This window comes from Erythrolamprus reginae, chromosome 8 (assembly GCF_031021105.1).
Source record: "Erythrolamprus reginae isolate rEryReg1 chromosome 8, rEryReg1.hap1, whole genome shotgun sequence".
Classification (NCBI taxonomy): Eukaryota; Metazoa; Chordata; class Lepidosauria; order Squamata; family Dipsadidae; genus Erythrolamprus; species Erythrolamprus reginae.
Window position 1 is genome coordinate 7,284,600 of NC_091957.1, and position 21,848 is coordinate 7,306,447.

Sequence of the window (21,848 nt, forward strand, 5' to 3'; positions counted from 1 at the left end):
CATAGATAGATAGATAGATACATAGATAGATACATAGATAGAGACATAGATACATAGATAGATAGATAGATAGATAGATAGATAGATAGATAGATAGATAGATAGATAGATACATAGATAGAGACATAGATAGAGACATAGATAGAGACATAGATACATAGATAGATACATAGATAGAGACATAGATAGAGACATAGATAGAGACATAGATACATAGATAGAGACATAGATAGAGACATAGATAGAGACATAGATACATAGATAGATACATAGATAGATACATAGATAGATAGATAGAGAGAGATAGATAGATAGATAGATAGATAGATAGATAGATAGATAGATAGATAGATAGAGCCCATGACTTCTAACAGTTCTTTTAGTGACCAAATTTACAGCGGAACTGAAAAAAGTGACCATTTTTACATGACTGGCAGCAGCCCCATAGTCACAAGATTGACATTGGATGCTTGTAATCTAATTCACATTTATGATGATTGCAGTGTCATGAGGTCAGGCACACAAAAATCGATGGAAAGAACAGGTTCACTTCACAACAGTATTAGTACTTTAACAAATGCTGTGATTCGCTTACACAAAAAGTGGCAAGCTAAGTGGTAAAATGGAGCAAAACTCACTTAACAGACTACATTTATGTTGGCAACATAAATTTGGGGCTCAATTGTGGTCATAAGTTGAGGACTACCTGTACATAGATACATGATAGACAGACAGATAGATGATAGACAAACAGAGGGATGGAATGTATAACTGATTTACCACTCCAGTTGAAAATTTAAAAGTAAGGCTAGAGTGCACTACAAGTAAATATTGAGATATACCAACTTTAAAAATTGGAGGGGGGGGGGGTAGAAGAAGGAATACACAAGTGCACTGGCTTTTAAAGTTACTGTTTTTATGACCAGCTCAATATTACCCTGCTCTTGTGAATTCTGACCGGGGGGGGGGGGGAGTTTTGCTGTCTTTCATTATTCCAAATATATCCATAAAATTCTCGAGCCCATGGTGAACATGTATCCGTTTATTTATTCAATTTTATGTATTCGATTTGTATGCCGCCCAATCCCTAAGGCAGTGATGGCGAACCTATGGCACAGGTGCCACAGGTGGCACGCTGCTGGCACATGAGCCATTGCCCTAGCTCAGCTTCATCCTGGGGACATCCATCGTGTGCTGGCCAGCTGATTTTTGGCTCGCACAAAGGCTCTGGGAGATTGTTTTTGGCTTCCAAAGGGGTGGGGAAGGGTGATTTTATCCTCCCTTGGCTCCAGGGAAGCCTTTTGGAGCCTGGGGAGGGGGAAACACAAGACTACTGGGCCCACCAGAAGTTGGGAAACAGACCCTTCTCCATTGCACTGCTGCGGAGAGTCCAACATGGGTTATACTCTAGCCTGATTGGCTAAGGACTGACTTAATTATAATAATTATAGTTAGCTCCACCCTATCGGTGCCCCACCAGCTCAGTCTTAAAAAACTCAGTCGTAGTGCAGGGACTTGAGTTGTTTTGCTTAAGCATGTATATATGTTTAAAATTGTATTAAATGTTTAAAATTGTATTAAATAATCTTTCTTTTTATCTTCCTTTTCCTTTTTACAGATCCTGACAGGACAACTGGAGAACAGGCCCCTGCCCTCCGTGGGCATTGCCTGCATCACCTTTACCTCCTCAGGGTCCCTGCTCTCCGTGGGCAATGCCCAGAGGTATTCTACCGGTCTCTAGGCGGGTCCCTGGCCTCCGAGGCCATGCCCTGGGTGGCCTAGTGGTTACAAGGTAATAATCCACCCTCTAAGGTCCCTCGCCTCCGCGGCTAAACCTTAGGGTGAGCCTCCAGAGGGCCTCCAGGTGGTGGGGGAAGCTGTTTTCGCCCTCCCCAGGCATCAAATTATGGGCATGGGCACTCATACATGTGCGATAGCCCGCACACATGTATTTTTGGCACCGGAGAAAAAAAAGGTTCGCCATCACTGATATAGGGTCTTCTGCACCAGCAGGAGGTTGGCCTAGAAGACACATAGGATCTGGGTGGCTCACAACCAGAAATTCCCTCTCCTTGAAATCTAGAGCTGAATTCTGTGCAGCTCTGCGGAAAAGCATCAGACAGCTCCCTAACTCCCTGACAAGCGAAGGTAAATTTACGTGTCCTGGGACCCAGGGTGGCGCAGGAGGTAGAGTGATGTACTGCAGGCCACTAAAGCCGACTGAAGATCTGTAGGTCAGCGGTTCAAATCTCATCACCGGCTCAAGGTTGACTCAGCCTTCCATCCTTCCAAGGTGGGTAAAATGAGGACCCGGATTGTGGGGCAATAGGCTGGCTCTGTTAAAAAGTGCTATTGCTAACATGTTGTAAGCCGCCCTGAGTCTAAGAAGGGCGGCATAAAAATTGAATGAATGAATGAATGAGTGAAGAAAGAAAGAAAGAAAGAAAGAAAGTTGCAGGATCCAATCTAGGCCAGTCACCCAAGACCATAGTCTTCTGGGCTTTGGGACTCATGCTGGAGACCATCCTCGGGGGAATGTCTCTCTAGCATAGGGGTCGGCAACCTGTGTCTCTGGAGCCGCATGTGGCTCTTTCACCCCTCCGCTGCAGCTCCCCTGTTGCTGGTCGGCTCCATAATTTGGTGGAGCTTTTGGTTAGGATGGGCAGAGAAAAAAGGATGTGGTGCTGAGGAGGAGACTCTGGCGGGGGAACTGGACTTCCAGAATTGAATGGGGGGCTTCCAGTTAAGACCTTTGTGGCTCTTTTGAGGGTTTAGAGTTGCTGACCCCTGCTGTAGCAGAATGTGTACTTTGGGCTGTTCTCTGTGGTATATATAGGGTGCTTGTTTATTTATTTATAGTTTGTGTTGGAAGGGACCCGGTGATGGCGGACCTTTTTTCTCTCGGCTGCCGAAAGAGTGTGTGTGCATGCGCCAATGCCCACACCCATAAGCCGGGGTGGCACAACAGGTAGAGTGCTGTACTGCAGGCCACTGAAGCTGACAGTAGATCTGTAGGTCAGCGGTTCAAACCTCATCACCGGCTCAAGGTTGACTCAGCCTTCCATCCTTCCGAGGTGGGTCAAATGAGGACCCGGATTGTGGGGGCAGTATCCTAGCTCTGTTAAAAAGTGCTATTGCTAACATGTTGTAAACTGCCCTGAATCTAAGGAGAAGGGCGGCATAAAAATCGAATGAATGAATAATGAATGAATGAATGAATGCCTGGTAGTGTAAAAGGCTACTCTCACCCCCCAGAGGTGGGAAGCCGGAAACGGCCTGTTTCCCAACTTCTGATAGGCCCAGTAGTCTCGTGTTTCACCCTCCCCAGGCTCCAAAACATTTCCTGGACTCAGGGAGGGTAAAAAACAGCTACCCCCACCCCCCAGAGGCTCTCTGGAAGCCAAAAGTGCCCTCCCAGAGCCTCTGTGTGGGCCAAAAATCAGCTGGCTGGCACACACATGCACGTTGGAGCTGAGATTGGCAAAGGCTCGCGTGCCAGCAGATATGGCTCTGCGTGCCACCTGTGGCACCCGTGCCATAGGCTCGCCATCACTTCCCTATACCATCCAAGACATATGGCAGTCCAGTCTCTTCTTGAAGGTCTCCAGTGTTGGGGCGTTCACAACCTCCGCAGGCAGGCCATTCCACCGGTTGATAGTTCTCACCCTCAGAAAGTTCCTCCTTTTTCTAGGTTAAATCTCTCCTTGGTCAGCTTCAATCTGTTGCTCCTTGTCTGGCCCTCTAATGCTTTGGAAAACGGTGTGACCCGCCCTCCTCACTGTGGCAGCCCTTCAAGTATTGGAAGACTGCTATCATGTTCACCCTGGACCTCCTCTTCACTAGACTATCCATGCCCAGTTCCTGCAACCTTTCCTCGTATGTTTTGGCTTCTGGTGTCTTTATCATTCTGGTTGCCGTCTTCTGTACTTTTTCCAGAGTTTCAATGCCTTTTTTGTAGTGTGGAGCTCAAAATTGAATGCAATACTCTAGGTGTGGTCTAACAAGGGCATTATAAAATGGTATTAATACCTCGTTAGCCTTAGATTGCATACCTCTGTTGAAGCAGCTCAAGGTTATGTTGACTTTTTTAGCCGTCGTTGCACATTGCTGGCTCATATTTAGTTGGTTGTCCACCACAACTCCTAGATTTTATTTTATTTGTTTGTTTGTTTGTTTGTTTGTTTATTTATTTATTTATTTATTTATCAGGTTTGTATGCCGCCCCTCTCCGCAGACTCGGGGCAGTTCACAGCAATAATAGTACAATGTAAATAAATCTAATATTTAAGTTTAAGTTAATTTAAAACCCCAATTTAAAAACCAATCATACATACTAGCATACCATGCATAAATTTTATAAGTCTAGGGGGAGGGAAAGTGTCAATTCCCCCATGCCTGACGACAGAGGTGGGTTTTAAGGAGCTTACGAAAGGCTAGGAGGGTGGGGGCAACTCTATATCTGGGGGTTCCAAAGGGTTGGGGCCACCACAGAGAAGGCTCTTCCCCTGGGTCCCGCCAAATGACATTGTTTAGTTGACGGGACCCGGAGAAATCTCTGAGATCTCTCACACAGTCACTTGTGTTGTGTGTGGTTTCACCCAGTTTGTATGTATGTTTTGGTGTTTTTTTTACCTAGGTGTAGATTTTACTTTTCTCTACATTGAACTTCATTTTGTTTGTTTGGGCCCACTGTACACTGTATTCTGAGCCTATCCTCTGGGGTATTGGTATTGTTGTGGGTGGCTTTTTAGTTGTTGATTGGGGTGCTGATGGCCGGCCAAACACTTGCCTCCTAAGTAGTTGATACGCCGCCAGTGGTAAATCAACTCCACTGCTGACAGATTCTCTCCGAATTAGTGAGGGCCTTTGCCAAAATACTGGTTCATGCATGTACCGTACGTGGGTGGAAGAAAGGAAGCTGTATTTTGAGAGTGAGTGAATGTGCACAGCATAATACGAACCAGCTGGGTGTACACTCACTGCTACTTGGATTTCTGAAAGGAAGTCATGGATTTTTTGCAACATCCTGACTGTCCCAACTTACTTATGAATGAATTCAAAAGATTACGCAAGACCTCACAAGTCTTCCTGTGAAAACTGGCTCCATAAATCCTGTACTTCAGCAAAAATTGATTTCCGGAACAAAACCACTAAAAAATGCTATAAATGGCTCCGCTCTCGGTACTCTCTGTGCTTGTGATATTAATTGTGTTGCATTTCGCTGAAGTTTGGCATTTGAAAGAAGCGACTAGCTGCATAAAAAAACATCCTTGGCCAATAGCTTAAAAAAATCTGGCCGTCTTGCTGTTGCAGCCGATTGAGCATGGCGGTTTAAGGAATTAAAAAATAGGAAGCTTTTTTTAAAAAAATGGGGAGGAAAAGATAACGAGATGCTTATTAATCTTATTCTTTGGACCGATGCTATCTTGACTTGCCACACTGTTTGCCAAAAGAGAAAATAACTGAATGGATTTAAGCTGCATTTTCTTGTGCCAACAGAAAAAGGTAGCTCAGTAGCACCCGCTATATTTCAGGCCCAAAGAATTGGTTACGTTAAAAAAAAATTATCCACACTCTTCCTTTCTTCTTGCACTTTAATTATGAGGAAATTCACTCCCCCACTTTCTAATTAACCAGTGCTTGAAGAAAACTTAACAAGAATAATGTCATAGGAAAACCAGCAGTGCAATCATACTTATTAAGTTATATTCACTAGGTTCACTCACAGGGTTTTTCTGTCTATGAAAATTAGTAGTGGATATTCATGCTTCGCTACAAAACTATGATTGGGCTTGATAGATTGACAGTTAAAGCTTGAACATTTATGTAGAATGTGTAACTCCTTAGCATCAGAGTGTGTTAATATAAAGCAACTGGCAGTTGGAACAGAGTTCTTTTCAGGTGGGGAGGGGAGTAGAATATCTAAATTCCCAGTCCGCAGGTCGGATGAATCACACACTGGCCACACCCATACCTAGTTTAGCGAAGGGGTACCATCAGAGTGTGTTAATATAAAGCAACTGGCAGTTGGAACAGAGTTCTTTTCAGGTAGGGAGGGGAAGTAGAACATCTAACTCCAGAGTATGATAATTACTTTATAAGAAATACTAAGGATTGAAAAATCCTTTCTTAGTAAGCACCTAGAACCCAAGAGGAACATAATTGACAACTTTCAGGTTTGTAGGCTTTACAGTTCTGGAGATGTCATGATGAGTGGGTAGTATTTGGATTTTATATATATCTATAGATAGATTGCACTCCTGGGTTTTCGGTGATGTTTAATGTACAGTTTCCCATGAATTCAATATGTTTTGCTAAAAATAGAAAAACATCAGAGCAGTGCCACCTCAACCATCATCTCCACTAAACGTCCCCTCATGCTCAAAATTGTCTAGAGATTTATCTATTTCTCCAGGGTTTTGTCAATACTTTGAGAAAAAGCTAAGAGGACTTCCTTCAAGGAAATGGTCAATGTTTATGATGCTGGTCAGCGATGAAATCCATTTTGTTTTACTACCGATCCTGTGGGCATGGTGTGGCTTGTTGGGTGTTGCTTGGTGGGCATGGCTTGGTGGCGTGGCAGGGGAAGGATACTGCAAAATCCCCTTTCCCTCCCTACTCCAGAGGAAGGATACTGTAAAATCCCTATTCCCTCCCTACTCCAGAATAAGGATACTGCAAAATCCCCATTCCCTCCCTACTCCAGAAGAAGGATACTGCAAAATCCCCATTCCCTCCCTACTCCAGAGGAAGGATGCTGCAAAATCCCCATTCCCTCCCTGCTCCAGAGGAAGGATACTGCAAAATCCCCATTCCCTCCCTACTCCAGAGGAAGGATACTGCAAAATCCCCATTCCCTCCCTACTCCAGAGGAAGGATACTGCAAAATCCCCATTCCCTCCCTACTCCAGAGGAAGGGTATTGCAAAATCCCCTTTCCCTCCCTACTCCAGAGGAAGGATACTTCAAAATCCCCATTCCCTCCCTACTCCAGAGGAAGGATACTGCAAAATCCACGTTCCCACTCCACTCTGGGGCCAACCAGAGGTCGTATTTGCCAGTTCTCCAAACTACTCAAAATATCTACTACCAGTTCTCTGAATTACTCAAAATTTCCTCTACTGGTACTTTGAACTACTCAAAATTTCCGCTACCGGTTCTCCAGAACCTACTGGATTTCACCCCTGATGTTGGTCCTTTCATACCTTCTTCCGTAATTTTAATCTTGGTTTTTTTTTTCTTACCACGGGCAAGTTTGCATTTGTCATTTTAGGACAAAAAACACATTGTCCTCACAGACTGCGGGGGATTCATAGTTGTCTACACCACACTTGTAAGGCGGTAATAAAATGTTTTATGGACAGAGAGCATATGGGGGCCAGGATTCCAGGCTGGTTTCATTTCTTTTAAATATAACTAGATTCAAATGAAGTGCAGTTAAGACGAGACATTTCTCCTCTCTGCTACATTAAACATTACAATAATGGAGGACCATAAAGATTGAAGGACTTCTCCGGATATCAATTTGATGATCCTCATCCAGCTAAGACATAGATTGTATTCGGCACGCATTATCCGTTTACTTCTTGCTGCGGTGTTTACAAGCAATTTTGGAGAAGAACTAGGCTGAACTTCCTCACCGCCAGCCCAGATGTGGTGGACCGCCTTGTCTCCAGCTGTGGGAATCGACATTATTCGCAGCCTGATTTCATCACTGCTGCATTTAATCCATTTGACTTCTATGCCGCCCAATCCTGTGGGACTCAATTGTGCAGGAGGGGTTCAAAAAAGCCAACCAACCGGACCTACGCCTGTTGAAACATTCCTTTGCAACAGACAAAACAGCAAAAAGAGGGAGAATGAGAAGAAAAATCTTGTAATCAGCAGTTCGGAAGTGCTTTTAACAAATGATATTGAGTCGGGTATGCTCAGTTCCTCCTAACAAATACTTTCTCTTTCTGCCTCTCCATCTCTATGTTTTTGTGTGTGTGAGAGAGAGGGAGAGAGAAAGAAAGGGGGGGAGAGAGATATAGAAAGAGAAAGAAAGAGGGAGTAAGGAGCGCATCTCCCTATGGAAATAAGTTATGCTAAGTATAACTTGCTAGAAAAGGCAATGGAGATTTGTGAAGGGGTGCCTGGAGGGTCACAACTAGCTTAAATTGTGTAAGTCCTTTTTCTTCTTCCTCTCTGTTCTGTCTGGGTCCCCCCAGACGCCAACACCAACCAAAAAGAGTAGCCAGACTCACTGGTAAAACGCAAAGGCAGTTTATATAATTCAAAGCAAACACAGGTAACAAAAAACTGTTCTTACAGACAGGAACACTATGAAGCTTCACAGAGGTTTCACGAAGGCCAGGCAATACAACAGGATTCTTGCTGGCAAAAACAACGCTGGAGATAATAAAACCCACGCCTCCCCCAAGTCTTCCAGACTTCTAGGCCACAAGCCAAGATCAGAGATGCCGAGAATCGAAGCAAGGTCACAGGACTCCCAATTGATAACTCTCCACAAGACTGTAAGGGCGGGCCTGCCTTTTCAACCCTGCTGAGGAGAACCACACCCAAACCCAGCTGTTGCCAATTCAGGGATGGAAATACCTTTGTAATTGGCCCTGTCTTTGAGCTGCACGTTGCTGCCTCATGTCTATTATAGCCTGTGCATCTTCATCCAATGAATCCAGGCTACTAGCTGGGGAGAGCCCCCCCCCGGGGGTCTCAGGCTGCTCTCCCTCCTCCTCTTCCTGACGTTCCTCTCCCCCATCTGCCTGGTCCTCCCCCTCCTGTTCACTGTCCTCCTCCTCTGGGCATGGATCCGGCAGAGATCCAGCCGGTCCCTGAGGAGCCTCAGGCTGAATCACAACACTCTCCAACTTCGTTATACCTATTTTTTAATTATTTTTTCCTTCGTACGCTTTAATACAATTTATTTATTTATTAGATTTGTATGCCGCCCCTCTTCAGAGGCTCGGAGCGGCTCACAACAACAAAATAGTACAAATCCAATAGTTAAAAACAATTTAAAACCCTTAATATAAATATAAATAATATATCAAAAGAACCAATCATACATCTCAGACAAACCATACATAAAACGGAAACGGCCCAGGGGAATCAATTTCCCCATGCCTGACGGCAGAGGTGGGTTTTAAGGAGTTTGCGAAAGGCAAGGAGGGTGGGGGCAATCCTAATCTCCAGGGGGAGTTGGTTCCAGAGGGTTGCCACAGAGGGGCCGCCACAAAGAAGGCTCTTCCCCTGGGTCCTGCCAGACAACATTGTTTCATCGATGGGATCCAGAGAAGGCCAACAATGTCAAATATCTTCTATTTCCAGTACAATAAAATAAATAAAACAGTATTTTGTTAGTAACTCTTGTATAATCCCAGGGGGAAAAAATCATACAAAATTATTAATTTCTCTATAAATCTTTTATCCCTTATTGCAATTTTAAAAAAAATCTAACCTTGTCCTCCAGCAATCCCCATCATCATTAATGTTCCCTCAAGTATATACTGACACATAAACAATATTTCTAACATTCTAATTAACTAGCAGGCCATAATGCGTCCTATTTCTCTTTACACATTTTACTTAAATCTAAAAACCCCTATATGGTCTATCGCATCACAAACATTGAAAATATTAAAAGAGGGGGGGGGGGGGAGAGAAAAAATATAACCAATTCCATACATTTTTTTCACTGTACCATAAATCATCTATTGTTCACTAATTCCATTTTTATAAATCTTTCAAAACCATCTCTGTTCTTACATGCCAATCTTACTTATTGAATTCAACTTGCTTTGTTTGCACTTTTCAATAAAACTAATTAAGCTTATTTTAATATAATCAACCAGCCTAATATTTCTTTAATACATTCATTAAAATAGTTTGAAGCTATTTTAATACACAACAAGTCAATATTTCCCAAAATTCTAAGCATATTTAATACATTTCATTAAATTCAGTTAAACCTATTTTCCTCTCCAACTTAAGTTGCTAATTTTGCTCAATTTTCCAGATGTCCCTTCCCCCTTCGATGGGCTTTGTGATTCAGTTCCTCTTTCTTTACATGCTGTACAAACCTATTTTTGGACTTTGTGAAGTCCATTTAAACAACAACCACCACAGCTTATCCAGCTGATAAGCTGGTGTAGAAACTTAAACAAAGAGATAGACTTAAATACTTGGGAAAAGGTATGGACACATAACTGGAAATTAACAAGATCAAGTTCTTTTAAAGAAAATCAAATCAAAATTTTTTATAGATGGCATCTGCCGCCTAATAGAATTTCAAAAATGTTCCAAACAGCGTCACCCAATTGTTGGAAATGTAAGGAAGAAATAGGTACGTACTACCGTGCTTGGTGGACATGCCCAAAAGCAAAAGAATATTGGAATTTAATAGAAAAATGGCTAAAAGAAATAACCCAGCAAGAAATTAAGAAAACACCAGAATTCTTTTTATTAGGCATTTCAAATAAGAAATACAAAAAAGACATATATTATTTAATAATCCACATTTTAGTAGCAGCAAGGATAGCTTTTGCTCAAAAATGGAAAGACCTTGAGACCCCAAAAGAAACTGATATATTTAAGAAAGTCTTAGAATGTGCTGAGCTTGAGGTTGAAAAATCAAGAAGAATCAGAATTTTATGAGGTTTGGCAAAAGGTATATCTGGTAGGATACAAAGAAACAGAGATAACCTTATTTTTACATTATTTTAAACATATTTGTACTTAGTAGTTGTATTAGATAGTGATTATTAACAATATAAAGATAAATTCCTTCTTTCCTCTTCTACCATTTCTCTTTTTCTTTCTTTCTTCATAGTTTATTTCAAGTTATAATTTTAAAATTTCTATATATTTTTAAATGTTTTTTACTTATTATCTTACAGTTGATATACTTCAAGTATTTTAAAATTAATGATAAAGTTAGGTTTTTTTTCTTTTTTACTTATTAAAAATATAAAGATGACTTCTACTTTGAGAGGAGCGATTGTTGCTCCACTAAATGTTGCATGTAATGTATGTTTTGTCTGTCTTTGCAATTTAATAAAAAATATTATTAAAAACAACAACAACAACAGCCACCACCACAACCAGTAGCAGGACTAAGCAAAAGGAGAATGAATTGGTATACAAGCTCAGACCTAAGATAGCCTGATAACGAATGTGGGAAAGGTTGGTCCAATCCTTCTCTTTTTTTCCCCTGCACAATCTTAACTGAGTAATCGTAAAACCGGAGTCACAAGAAACAAACATTCTTGATTATGACTGATAGGACAACGAGAGTTTTGCAACGGTGCTGAAATTCTAAGGCGGGTCGAAGCAAAGCAATGACAAGAAGGACCAGGGGAGACATGATTGCAGTGTTCCAATATCTCAGGGGTTGCCACAAAGAAGGAGTCAACCTATTCTCCAAAGGACCTGAGGGTAGAACAAGAAGCAATGGGTGGAAACCTAAACAAGGAGAAAAAACAACTTAGAACTAAGGAGAACTGACAATCAGAACAGTTGATCAGTGGAAGAGCTTGACTCCAGACGTTGTGAATGCTCCAACACTGGAAGTTTATAAGAAGATGTTGGATAACCATCTCTGTTTCCTGCCTAAGCAGGGGGTTGGACTAGAAGACTTTCAAGGTCCCTTCCAACTCTGTTGTTGTTATGATTACAAATGCAGTTAATTCCCATTGGATGGATATTGACTGCACTTTAAAAAAAAGAAAACCCCAAACAATCCCCATATTATTCCGGGAATCCATATTTTGTCCTCACTTGTTGGACAGGTGAACCTGGAACTTCGGTGACACCAGAGAAAAGTCGATCACCATTGTTCATTTCAGGTGGTATAATAATAATATAATAAAATTTTTATTTACGGTCAAAGACCATCAATATAATATTTATTAATCAGATTTATTTATTAATCAGATTTGTATTCCGCCCCTCTCCGTAGACTCGGGGCAGCTAACAACAACAATAATACAATGTAAACAAATCTAATATTTAAGTTAATTTTAAAAACATCCCAATTTAAGAAACCAATCATACATACTGACATACCATGCATAAATTTTATAAGCCTAGGGGGAAGGGAAAGTCTCAATTCCCCCATGCCTGAGGTGGGTTTTAAGGAGCTTACGAAAGGCAAGGAGGGTGGGGGCAACTGAGATATCTGAGGAGAGTTGGTTCCAAAGGGTTGGGGCCGCCACAGAGAAGGCTCTTCCCCTGGGTCCCGCCAAACGACATTGTTTAGTCGACGGGACCCAGAGAAGGCCAACTCTGTGGGACCTAACTGGTCACTGGGATTCGTGCAGCAGAAGGCAGTCCCGGAGATATTCTGCTCTGATGCCATGAAGGGCTTTATAGGTCATAACCAACACTACTACTACTAATAATAATTAAAAGGAAAAAGTACAGGAAATAGGACTTTTGACTGAGCAACCAAGATTGACCCATTGTAACTATACAAGAGATGTACATATCTCGCTATGAAGGCATACATTTGCAACGAATCCCCGCTGCTGCTGCGCAGAATATGGCCACCTGTGCCGTAATCCTGGCCTGCTCATCCCCAAGCAACCACCGGAGATAGGCAACGTCCGAGCGGCCAGGATATCCCTCAATAAGTGGTAGAATATGCTTTCTCCTAATGTCAGTGTAAAAGGAGCATCTCAGGAGCATGTGTCCCTCAGTCTCCACCTCTCCTGAGCCACAAGGGCAAAATCTTTCAGTGGCTGGAGTTCCCTTGTACTTGCCGTACAAAACGGCGGACGGAAGCGCACGGCACCGTACAAGAGCAAATGCCTTTCGATGGCATTTCAGGTGGTAGTACCTACAGGTTTGCAACAACTGAGCAATCTCAGTTCTGTTTTGTGGAGTTTGGAGGCGTGCTCATGGACTGCATCTGAAGTGCAGAAGAAGAGGATAGAATAGGATGGGTAGGGTAGGGTAGAGTAGAGGAGGATAAAGTAGAGTAGAGAAGAAAATCTCAGTTCTGTTTTGTGGAGCTTGGAGACGTGCTCATGGACTGCATCTGAAGTTGCAGAACAGAGGCTAGGATAGGATGGGTAGGGTAGAATACGGTAGGATAGAGCTGGGGTGGCGCAGCAGGTACAGTGCTGTACTGCAGGCCACTGAAGCTGACTGTAGATCTGTAGGTCAGCGGTTCAAATCTCATCACTGGCTCAAAGTTGACTCAGCCTTCCATCCTTCTGAGGTGGGTAAAATGAGGACCCGGATTGTGGGGGCAATAGGCTGGCTCTGTTAAAAAGTGCTATTGCTAACATGTTGTAAGCCGCTCTAAGTCTAAGGAGAAGGGCGGAATAAAAATTAAATAAATAAATAAATAAATAAATAAATAAAGAAGGAAGGAAGGAAGGAAAGGAAGAAAGAGAAAGAAAGAAAGAGAAAGAAAGAAAGAGAAAGAAAGAAAGAGAAAGAAAGAAAGAAAGAGAAAGAAAGAAAGAAAGAAAGAAAGAAAGAAAGAGGAGAATTCTGTTCTGTTCTACTCTACCCTACCCTACCCATCCTATCCTAGAGTAGAATAGAATTCTTCATTGGCCAAGCGTGATTGGATACAACAAGGAATTTGTCTTTGGTGTAGATGCTTTCGGTGTACATAAAAGAAAAGATACATTTGTCAAGAATCATGAAGCAGCCAATCTAGGAAGACCCTTTTTAGAGTCTTCTTTTTAAAAAACAACAACACCCCAACTGATCATTTAGCCTTCATGCATGTAGCTTGAGATCCCCTGGCCCAAAACATATGTGAATACAAGTTTGCAGAGCTAGTCACAACTTTAGAACCCAACCTCTGAAAGCAGAAGGGAAAGAACCCCACCCCCAGTTATGTGGAAAACCTTTGGATTTCTCCAGGGTTGATTCACAGGACCTGTTCTGGGCAGCTTAGAGGCAGGCGTGCTGCTCCACCCTGGTGCTTGGTGAGCACGTAGATATTGCTTCAGACAAATTCTCAACAGAGTCAAAGAAAGAAAGAACTGGAGCATGCTAGGAGAAGCCCGGAATGAAGCTTTGCTGGACTTCAGAGGGCCATCTGCTGACCTTTTGATCTTTACCTGCAAATGTTTAATCTTCTCCTGGACTCTACCCACCTGGAGGAAATGAGCTGATGAAATATTTTGTTTCTCCTGTTCTGAAAACAAGCAAGGATCTTCAAGGAAGGAATAACCAGGCACTGAGAGGTGAAGTTCTTATTAGGTGCATTGCACAGTGGAACACCTGTTCAACATGATTTGTGGTGGAAACCAAGTCAAAGACATTGAAGAAGAAGAAGAAGAAAAAGGACTACCCTTTAGCATCATGTATTGTTGGAATAAAGGAAAGGAGCATCCGGATTTCTGCAGAAATGGTAAAAAAAAACAACCAATCATTTCACACCATTGGCAAAAAAACATGGTGGTTAGGCATAATAACGTTTAACCTGTTCGGGGGCTTTGTAAAAAAATAATCATTTAATTTAATCTTCTATTTTGAACAGAGAACAGCTGTTGTGAATGAAAACATTAAATCGTTATCAACTTTTTTATAAATTAAAAATTGAAAACACATTCAATCGTTCTAAATCAAAATCATTACCCTATCATATGAGCTTGATTAAATTAAATTAATTCAATTTTTTAAAATCAATTTAAAAAACATTGGACCGTTATAAATCAGAATCATTAACCTATCGTTATGAGCTTGAGTATTTATTTATTTATTTATTTATTTATTTATTTATTCTTTGTCCAATATACAATACATATGGAAGAGAATAGGCATTAATATATAACGATAGAAAGTAAAAAGAAGAGAAGTAGATGGGAGGGAGAGAATATATATGATATAAGAGATAAGGAGAGAATATATATGATATATGAGTTAAGGAAAGACAATTGGACAGGGGACGATAGGCACATCAGTGCACTTATGTACGCCCCTTACTGGCCTCTTAGGAACCTGGAGAGGTCAATCGTGGAGAGTCTAAGGGAGAAGTGTTGGGGGTTGGGAGTTGACACTATTGAGTCTGGTAATGAGTTCCACGCTTCGACAACTCAATTGTTAAAGTCATATTTTTTACAGTCAAGTTTGGAGCGGTTAATATTAAGTTTGAATCTGTTGGGTGCTCTTGTGTTGTTGCGGTTGAAGCTGAAGTAGTCGTTGACCGGAAGGACGTTGCAGCATATGATCTTGTGGGCAATACTCAAATCGTGTTTTAGGCACCGCAGTTCTAAGCTTTCAAGACCCAGGATAGATAGTCTATTTTCGTAGGGTATTCTGTTTCGAGTGGAGGAGTGAAGGGCTCTTCTGGTGAAATATCTTTGGATGTTTTCAAGAGTGTTGATGTCTGAGATGTGGTATGGGTTCCAGACAGATGAGCTGTATTCGAGAATGGGTCTGGCATAGGTTTTGTAGGCTCTAGTCAGTAGTGTGAGATTGCCAGAGCAGAAGCTGCGTAGGATCAGGTTTACAACTCTGGAAGCCTTTTTGGCGATATAGTTGCAGTGGGCTTTAGCACTTAGGATGGAAATATTCATGTCGTTGCGATTGTATCCTACGTGGTTTTTGTTACAGTAAATCAGCCACAAAGACTTGACATTCCATTCATTCAAATCAAGGGCTTAAAAGGTTAGCATTTCCTTTACATGGAAAAGATTTCGAATTCGACTCAGGGCCATTGCTAAGCTGTATAAAAACAATATGTAATTATGTCCTTTCATTTTAAATTTATCTCTTTTTCAAAAGGAAGCTTTGTCAAAAAAACCCTAAAACTTCTCATGCCTTTTGAACAAAATCATCCCTTTTTTTCCCTTTTGTGCTTCAGTTGTGCTCATCTTAAACATACATTAGCAAATAACGTCTTTGGATCTGCTCATCATTTCCCCAATGCAGTTAAAATATTCTTCTAAACGTTTCCTGGAGATTCACGGATATGCGCAGCGCACGGTTTCTTCTCTGCAGCATTAGCAATGTTTCCCAAAAGCATCACTTGATGAACAACGTGAAGCGGAATATGTAGATGTTCTGTCTTCCAAGTTTTATCCATTAACTCATTTTCTCCCCGCTCCCGAAATCTGTCGCGCTGAAATTGCATCTGGAAATCTGAATCTTAATGGAAATTGATAATCAGACGAGACACCAGAAGTGGGTAATTTGGTACACCGGTGCTGCAAAGACATTTCAGATTAAGCTTCTATTTGGCAGACCCCGAAAATATTTCCATTGGCTGGGTTGCCCGTTGCAATTTAGCAACACTTGCTAAGCCAGAATTATCTTTAACCAATTGCACTGATTTTTAATTTTTATAAATTAAGCCAAGTTGTCAGCACTGGGCATGCATTGCCATCTTTGTTTTGGACTTTTTTTTTAAAAAAAATGATATTTATTTTTTTTGGTGCTGTGCTTGGGCACCAACAAGATGTGACAACCTGGGAGGAAGCAAACAGGCAGTGATGTAAGTTAGAACCCACTCCTGGACCGAGTGGTGGGGAATGGATGGATTTAGTCAGAACCGAAGAAGCTTCTCGGATGAAACCATGCTTTGTTGGTTTGTTTAGTTATTTTATTTGTCAACAAGTGCAGGGAAACGGGACCCATAAAAAATGGCACAAATAAATGGATATGAAGAAGGAAAACGCAGCCATAAATACATAAAATGAGTCCATATAAATGTGTTCCCTTAGGAACCTCTTAAGAAATGTGTAAGGTCTACGGTAGACAGTTTAAGATAAAAGGTATGGGGATAACACTTCAAAAGAGACATTGAAACTCTGCAGAAGGTGCAAAAAAGAGCAACCAAGATGATTAAGGGATTGGAAACCAAGACTTATGAGGAGAGACTGAGGAAACTGGGCATGGATAGCCTAGAGAAAAGGAGGGCCAGAGCGGACATGATAGCAGTCTACAAGTAGACGAGGGGATGTCACAGAGAGGAGGGGATCACTTTATTCTTCAGGGCACCAGAGGGCCGGACGAGGAACAACGGCTGGAAACTGACCAAGGAGAGATTCAACATGGCGATAAGGAGAAACTTCCTGACGGTCAGAGCGATCAACCAATGGAACAACCTACCAGGGGATGTTGTGAACTCCAACACTCTGGACATTTTTAAGAGAAGATTGAACTGCCACTTGACTGGTGTACTATAGGGTTCCTGCTTGGGCAGGGGGTTGAACTCGATAGCCTTCATGGTCCCTTTCAACTCTAACAATGAATGAATGAATGAATGAATGAATGAATGAATGAATGAATGAATGAATGAATGAATGAATGAATGAATGAAAGTAACAACAGGATCAGGTAAAGTGGTCCAGACATTTATTACTCTATTGCAGAAGACGTATTTTCAGAATACATTTAGTTTGTATCTATTTTTTTTAAGTTTTCTTTAAACATTTCAGTACAGATCTGCACCCAAATTTCATACATTATTATTACACATATATTTACAATATATCAAATGTTTACATTATCTCATATCTTGGTCTCCTTCTCACATTGTCTCACAATCTTTCCCAGTTTTTGTTTTAGTCCAGTGGTACCATTTGATCCACACATCATAATAATCCGAGTTATTTTGTCCTTTTAGTTGTACTGTCAACATGTCCATTTCAACACACCTGTATATTTTATCAACATATTTTCCGATCTTTCAAATGCTGAGCATAAACAATTCTTGCTGCTGTAATAATATGTAATAATAAATGTTGTATACTTTGTGGGTGTTGTTTCCTTATTGTTCCTAATAGAAAAAAAATCTGGACTATATTCTATTTGTCTTTCTGTGATCTGTTGCGATCAATTCTATACCTTTTTATCAATAAACCTTTGCTTCGGGGCACAACCACCACATAGTCTGTATCTATTGATAGCCCTGGTGTTATTGTGGCTGAAATTTAAAGTAGTCGTTAACAGGTAGGACGTTAAGATAGATGATCTCGTGTACTAAACTTAAATTGTAATTTATTTATTTATTTATTTTATTTATTTATTTTGTCCAATACACAATGAGGGTTTTAGTGGGTGTATGTATGTATGTATGTGTGTGTGTGTGTGTGTGTGTGTGTATATATATATATATATATATATATACACACACACACACACACACACACACACAGTAAAATACATGATGAAGGTTATAGAGGAGATACTCATAGTAAAATATATCTAAGAAAGAATAGAAAAGAAGGTATAGGAATAGAACCTATCAATGAAAGAATAGAAGAAGAGATATGGGAATAGAAGAAAGGTATAGGAGGTATAGGAGAGCAATAGGACAGCGTAGTTCAAAGTTATCCAGGCCTAAAATTTCAAGTCTACTGGAATAAGGAAGTTTATTACGAGCAGAAATGTTGAGTCCTTTTCTTGCAAAATACCTCAATATGATTGATGACATACTGTGAATTGTGCAATTGATAGACTGTGGTTTGACCTGACAACGTTGAACAATTAATTTTCCCAACTGTTGCATTGCAGACATTCCAAACGGACAGGTTCTTGCGGTGCTGACAGCTCAAAAGACCCATCGTTCCCACCCGGTCCTCATGAATTCTTGGGGGAAAAAATTGAAAACGTTGGGAATAGAGGTGAGGCTTCCAGTCTTGTTGAAACACGCAACAACAACAAAAAAAATCAGAGCTTTTGACAGACTTCCCCTTTAGACACAACTCCACATTTTTATCTCCTGCTTGCCTGTTCATACATGTCCTTTAGATACGTATCTATAATAGCATACATAGGTATAAACGAGCTTAATATCTAGTTCAAGTTAAGCTGGACCTGCTGAGGACTTCATGCTGTTTTCTGGCTAGCTATAAACATGTACGTTTTTTGAGCATCTTCCATCCCAACTGGCAATACTGAAATTGACTGGTTGTTTGGTCACGATGCTATAAAGAAGAGGTTGAGACTCTAGAAAGATATTAGATTAGATTAGATTTATTGGATTTATATGCCGCCCCTCTCCGTAGACTCGGGGCGGCTCACAACAATGGTAAACAAAACATAGTAACAAATCTAACAAATTTCGCAATCTAAATTACAGTTTTAAGTTAAAAAAATCCAAAAGAGCCCCAATATATAAAAAACAAGCACACAATCAAATCATACACAAAAACTACATGGGCAAGGGGGAGATGTTTCAATTTCCCCATGCCTGATGGCAGAGGTGGGTTTTAAGGAGTTTCCAAAAGGCAAGGAGGGTGGGGGCAATCCTAATCTCTGGGGGGAGCTGGTTCCAGAGGGTCGGAGCCACCACAGAGAAGGCTCTTCCCCTGGGTCCCGCCAAATGACATTGCTTAGTCGACGGGACCCAGAGAAGGCCAACTCTGTGGGACCTAACTGGTCTCTGGGATTCGTGCGGCAGAAGGCGGTCCCGAAGAGGACAGAGAAGAGCAACTAAGCTGGTTAAGGCTAAAACATAGGCTGGACGGTTTGCAGGAACTGGGCCTTGTTAGTCTAGTGCAATGTTTCCCAACCTTGGCAACTTGAAGATATATGGACTTCAACTCCCAGAATTCCCCAGCCAGCTGAGGAATTCTGGGAGTTGAAGTCCAAATATCTTCAAGTTGCCAAGGTTGGAAAACACTGGTCTAGTGAAGAGAAGGACCAGGGGAGATGGGATAGCAGTCTTCCAATATTTGAGGGACTGCCACAGAGGGTGTGGGGGTCAAGCACCTGAAGGCCAGACAAGGAGCAACAGATGGAAGCTATACAAGGAGAGATTCAACCTGGAAATCAAGAGAAATTTTCTGAGTGAGAGCAATCGACCAATGGAACAGAAGTTGCCTTCGAAAGTTGTGGGAGATAAATCACTGGAAGCTTTCAAGGAGAGACTGGACTGCCATCTCTCAGAAATGGGGTAGGGTCTCCTGCTTGAGAGACTCCCAAAACTCCCACAATTCCTGAGCCAGCCTGGGGAACAATGGGGAACAATGGCATTTTCATGACTTCAACTCCCAGAATTCCTTAGCCAGCCAGCCATTCTGGGAAGTCCACAAATCCTAAAGGGGCCATAGTTTGCCACCCCTGTCCTATAGTGACAGATGGATGATGGGTATGTTTAAAGGTAGGGAAGGGACACTTAACTGACATTCTGTTACCTGCCTAAGCAGGGGTTGGACTAGAAGACCTCCAAAGATTCAGCTCCAGTGATCTTAGAAGCCGATGTCTTAGAAGAACTTGAACGATTACAGATAAATAAGGCAATGGGTCCAGATGGCATCCACCCCAGAGTTCTTAAAGAACTCAGATCTGTCATTGCTACCCCCCTGACTGATTTGTTTAACCAATCCCTGTTAGCAGGAGATGTTCCTGAGGATTGGAGAATGGCCAGTGTTGTGCCTATCCACAAGAAGCTGGTAAATACAGGCCAGTTAGCTTGACATCAGTTATAGTTAAAATGATGGAGACTCTACTCAAAAATCTGTATAGTCTGGAGGACAGAAGGAAAAGGGGGGACATGATCGAAACATTTAAATATGTTAAAGGGTTAAATAAGGTTCAGGAGGGAAGTGTTTTTAATAGGAAAGTGAACACAAGAACAAGGGGACACAATCCGAAGTTAGTTGGGGAAAAGATCAAAAGCAACGTGAGGAAATATTATTTTACTGAAAGAGTAGTAGATCCTTGGAACAAACTTCCAGCAGACGTGGTTGGTAAATCCACAGGAACTGAATTGAAACATGCCTGGGATAAACATATATCCATCCTAAAATAAAACACAGGAAATAGTATAAGGGCAGACTAGATGGACCATGAGGTCTTTTTCTGCCGTCAGTCTTCTATGTTTCTATGTTTCTAAGTCCCTTCCAACACCTACTCTCCTCTCCTCTACTCTTCTTTCCTCTCCTCTCCTCTCCCCTCCTCTCTCCTCTCTTCTATTCCATTCCATCCCATTCCATATTTTCTGTTTTGTTCGGTTCTGCTCTGCTTTGCTCCGCTCCACTCCTCCTGTCCCGTCCCATCCCGTCCCATCCCATCCCGTCCCATCCACACCATACCGTACCGTACCGTACCATACCATACCATACCATACCATACTTCAACAGCTTTTATCCCAAGTAAATTTCCCATGAAGTTTAGCCCAAATCTCCTCCTCTGGTTCCAGACACGCGTCTGATATTGTGCAATTATCCAAACAGGTGACAGAAGACCAGTGGGAAACTTTGATACTACGAGCTGTGCTGGTGCCAGAGATGAGAACGTACCTATCATACAACTCCAGAGGAATAAGGATGGTCATTGCTGCAGTAAGAATCCCAGAGAACTGTGGGGGAAGCACTTGGGGCATGCAGTACTCTGTTGGTGACAAAGGGCTCTACAGGCAGTCCTGAATGTACAACAGTCCATTTGGTGACTGCTCGAAGTTACAACGACACTGGAAAAAGGGACTTATGGCCAATTTTTACACATGACCATTTCTCATGATCAATTGTTATCTAATGTGGGCTAGATCAATTTATCTATCTATCTATCTATCTATCTATCTATCTATCTATCTATCTATCTATCTATCTATCTATCTTTCTCTCTCTAGTATCTCTATCAACTCCCTCATCTCTCTCTCTCATTGTACTTCGCTCTCTTTGATCTCTCTCTCGTCTCTCTTTTTCTATCATCTATCTATAGCATCTATTTCTCTATATCTTAGTCTGTCTGTCCATTATCTTTCTCTCTCTCTCTCTACTGTCTATCATCTCTCTCTCATCTTCCTCTTTCTATCATCTATCTATAGTATCTATCTATATCTTAGTCTGTCTATTATCTTTCTCTCTCTAGTGTCTCTCTCACCTCTCTCTCTCTCCTCTCATTTCCCTCTATCTATAGTATCTATCTCTATAT

At 41.5% G+C, this 21,848-nt stretch overlaps 1 protein-coding gene across 1 annotated transcript in view; it reads left to right on the top strand.

Moving 5' to 3' along the window:
* Positions 1–1,109: 1,109 nt before the first annotated feature.
* TMEM268 (transmembrane protein 268) overlaps positions 1,110–21,848 on the top strand; it is a 38,812-nt gene continuing 18,073 nt past the window's right edge. The window contains exons 1-5 of the mRNA XM_070759601.1: positions 1,110–1,118; positions 1,619–1,722; positions 3,692–3,795; positions 18,483–18,592; positions 21,149–21,256. Coding sequence (XP_070615702.1) covers positions 1,110–1,118; positions 1,619–1,722; positions 3,692–3,795; positions 18,483–18,592; positions 21,149–21,256 — 435 coding nt within the window. The remainder of the gene's footprint in view (positions 1,119–1,618; positions 1,723–3,691; positions 3,796–18,482; positions 18,593–21,148; positions 21,257–21,848) is intronic.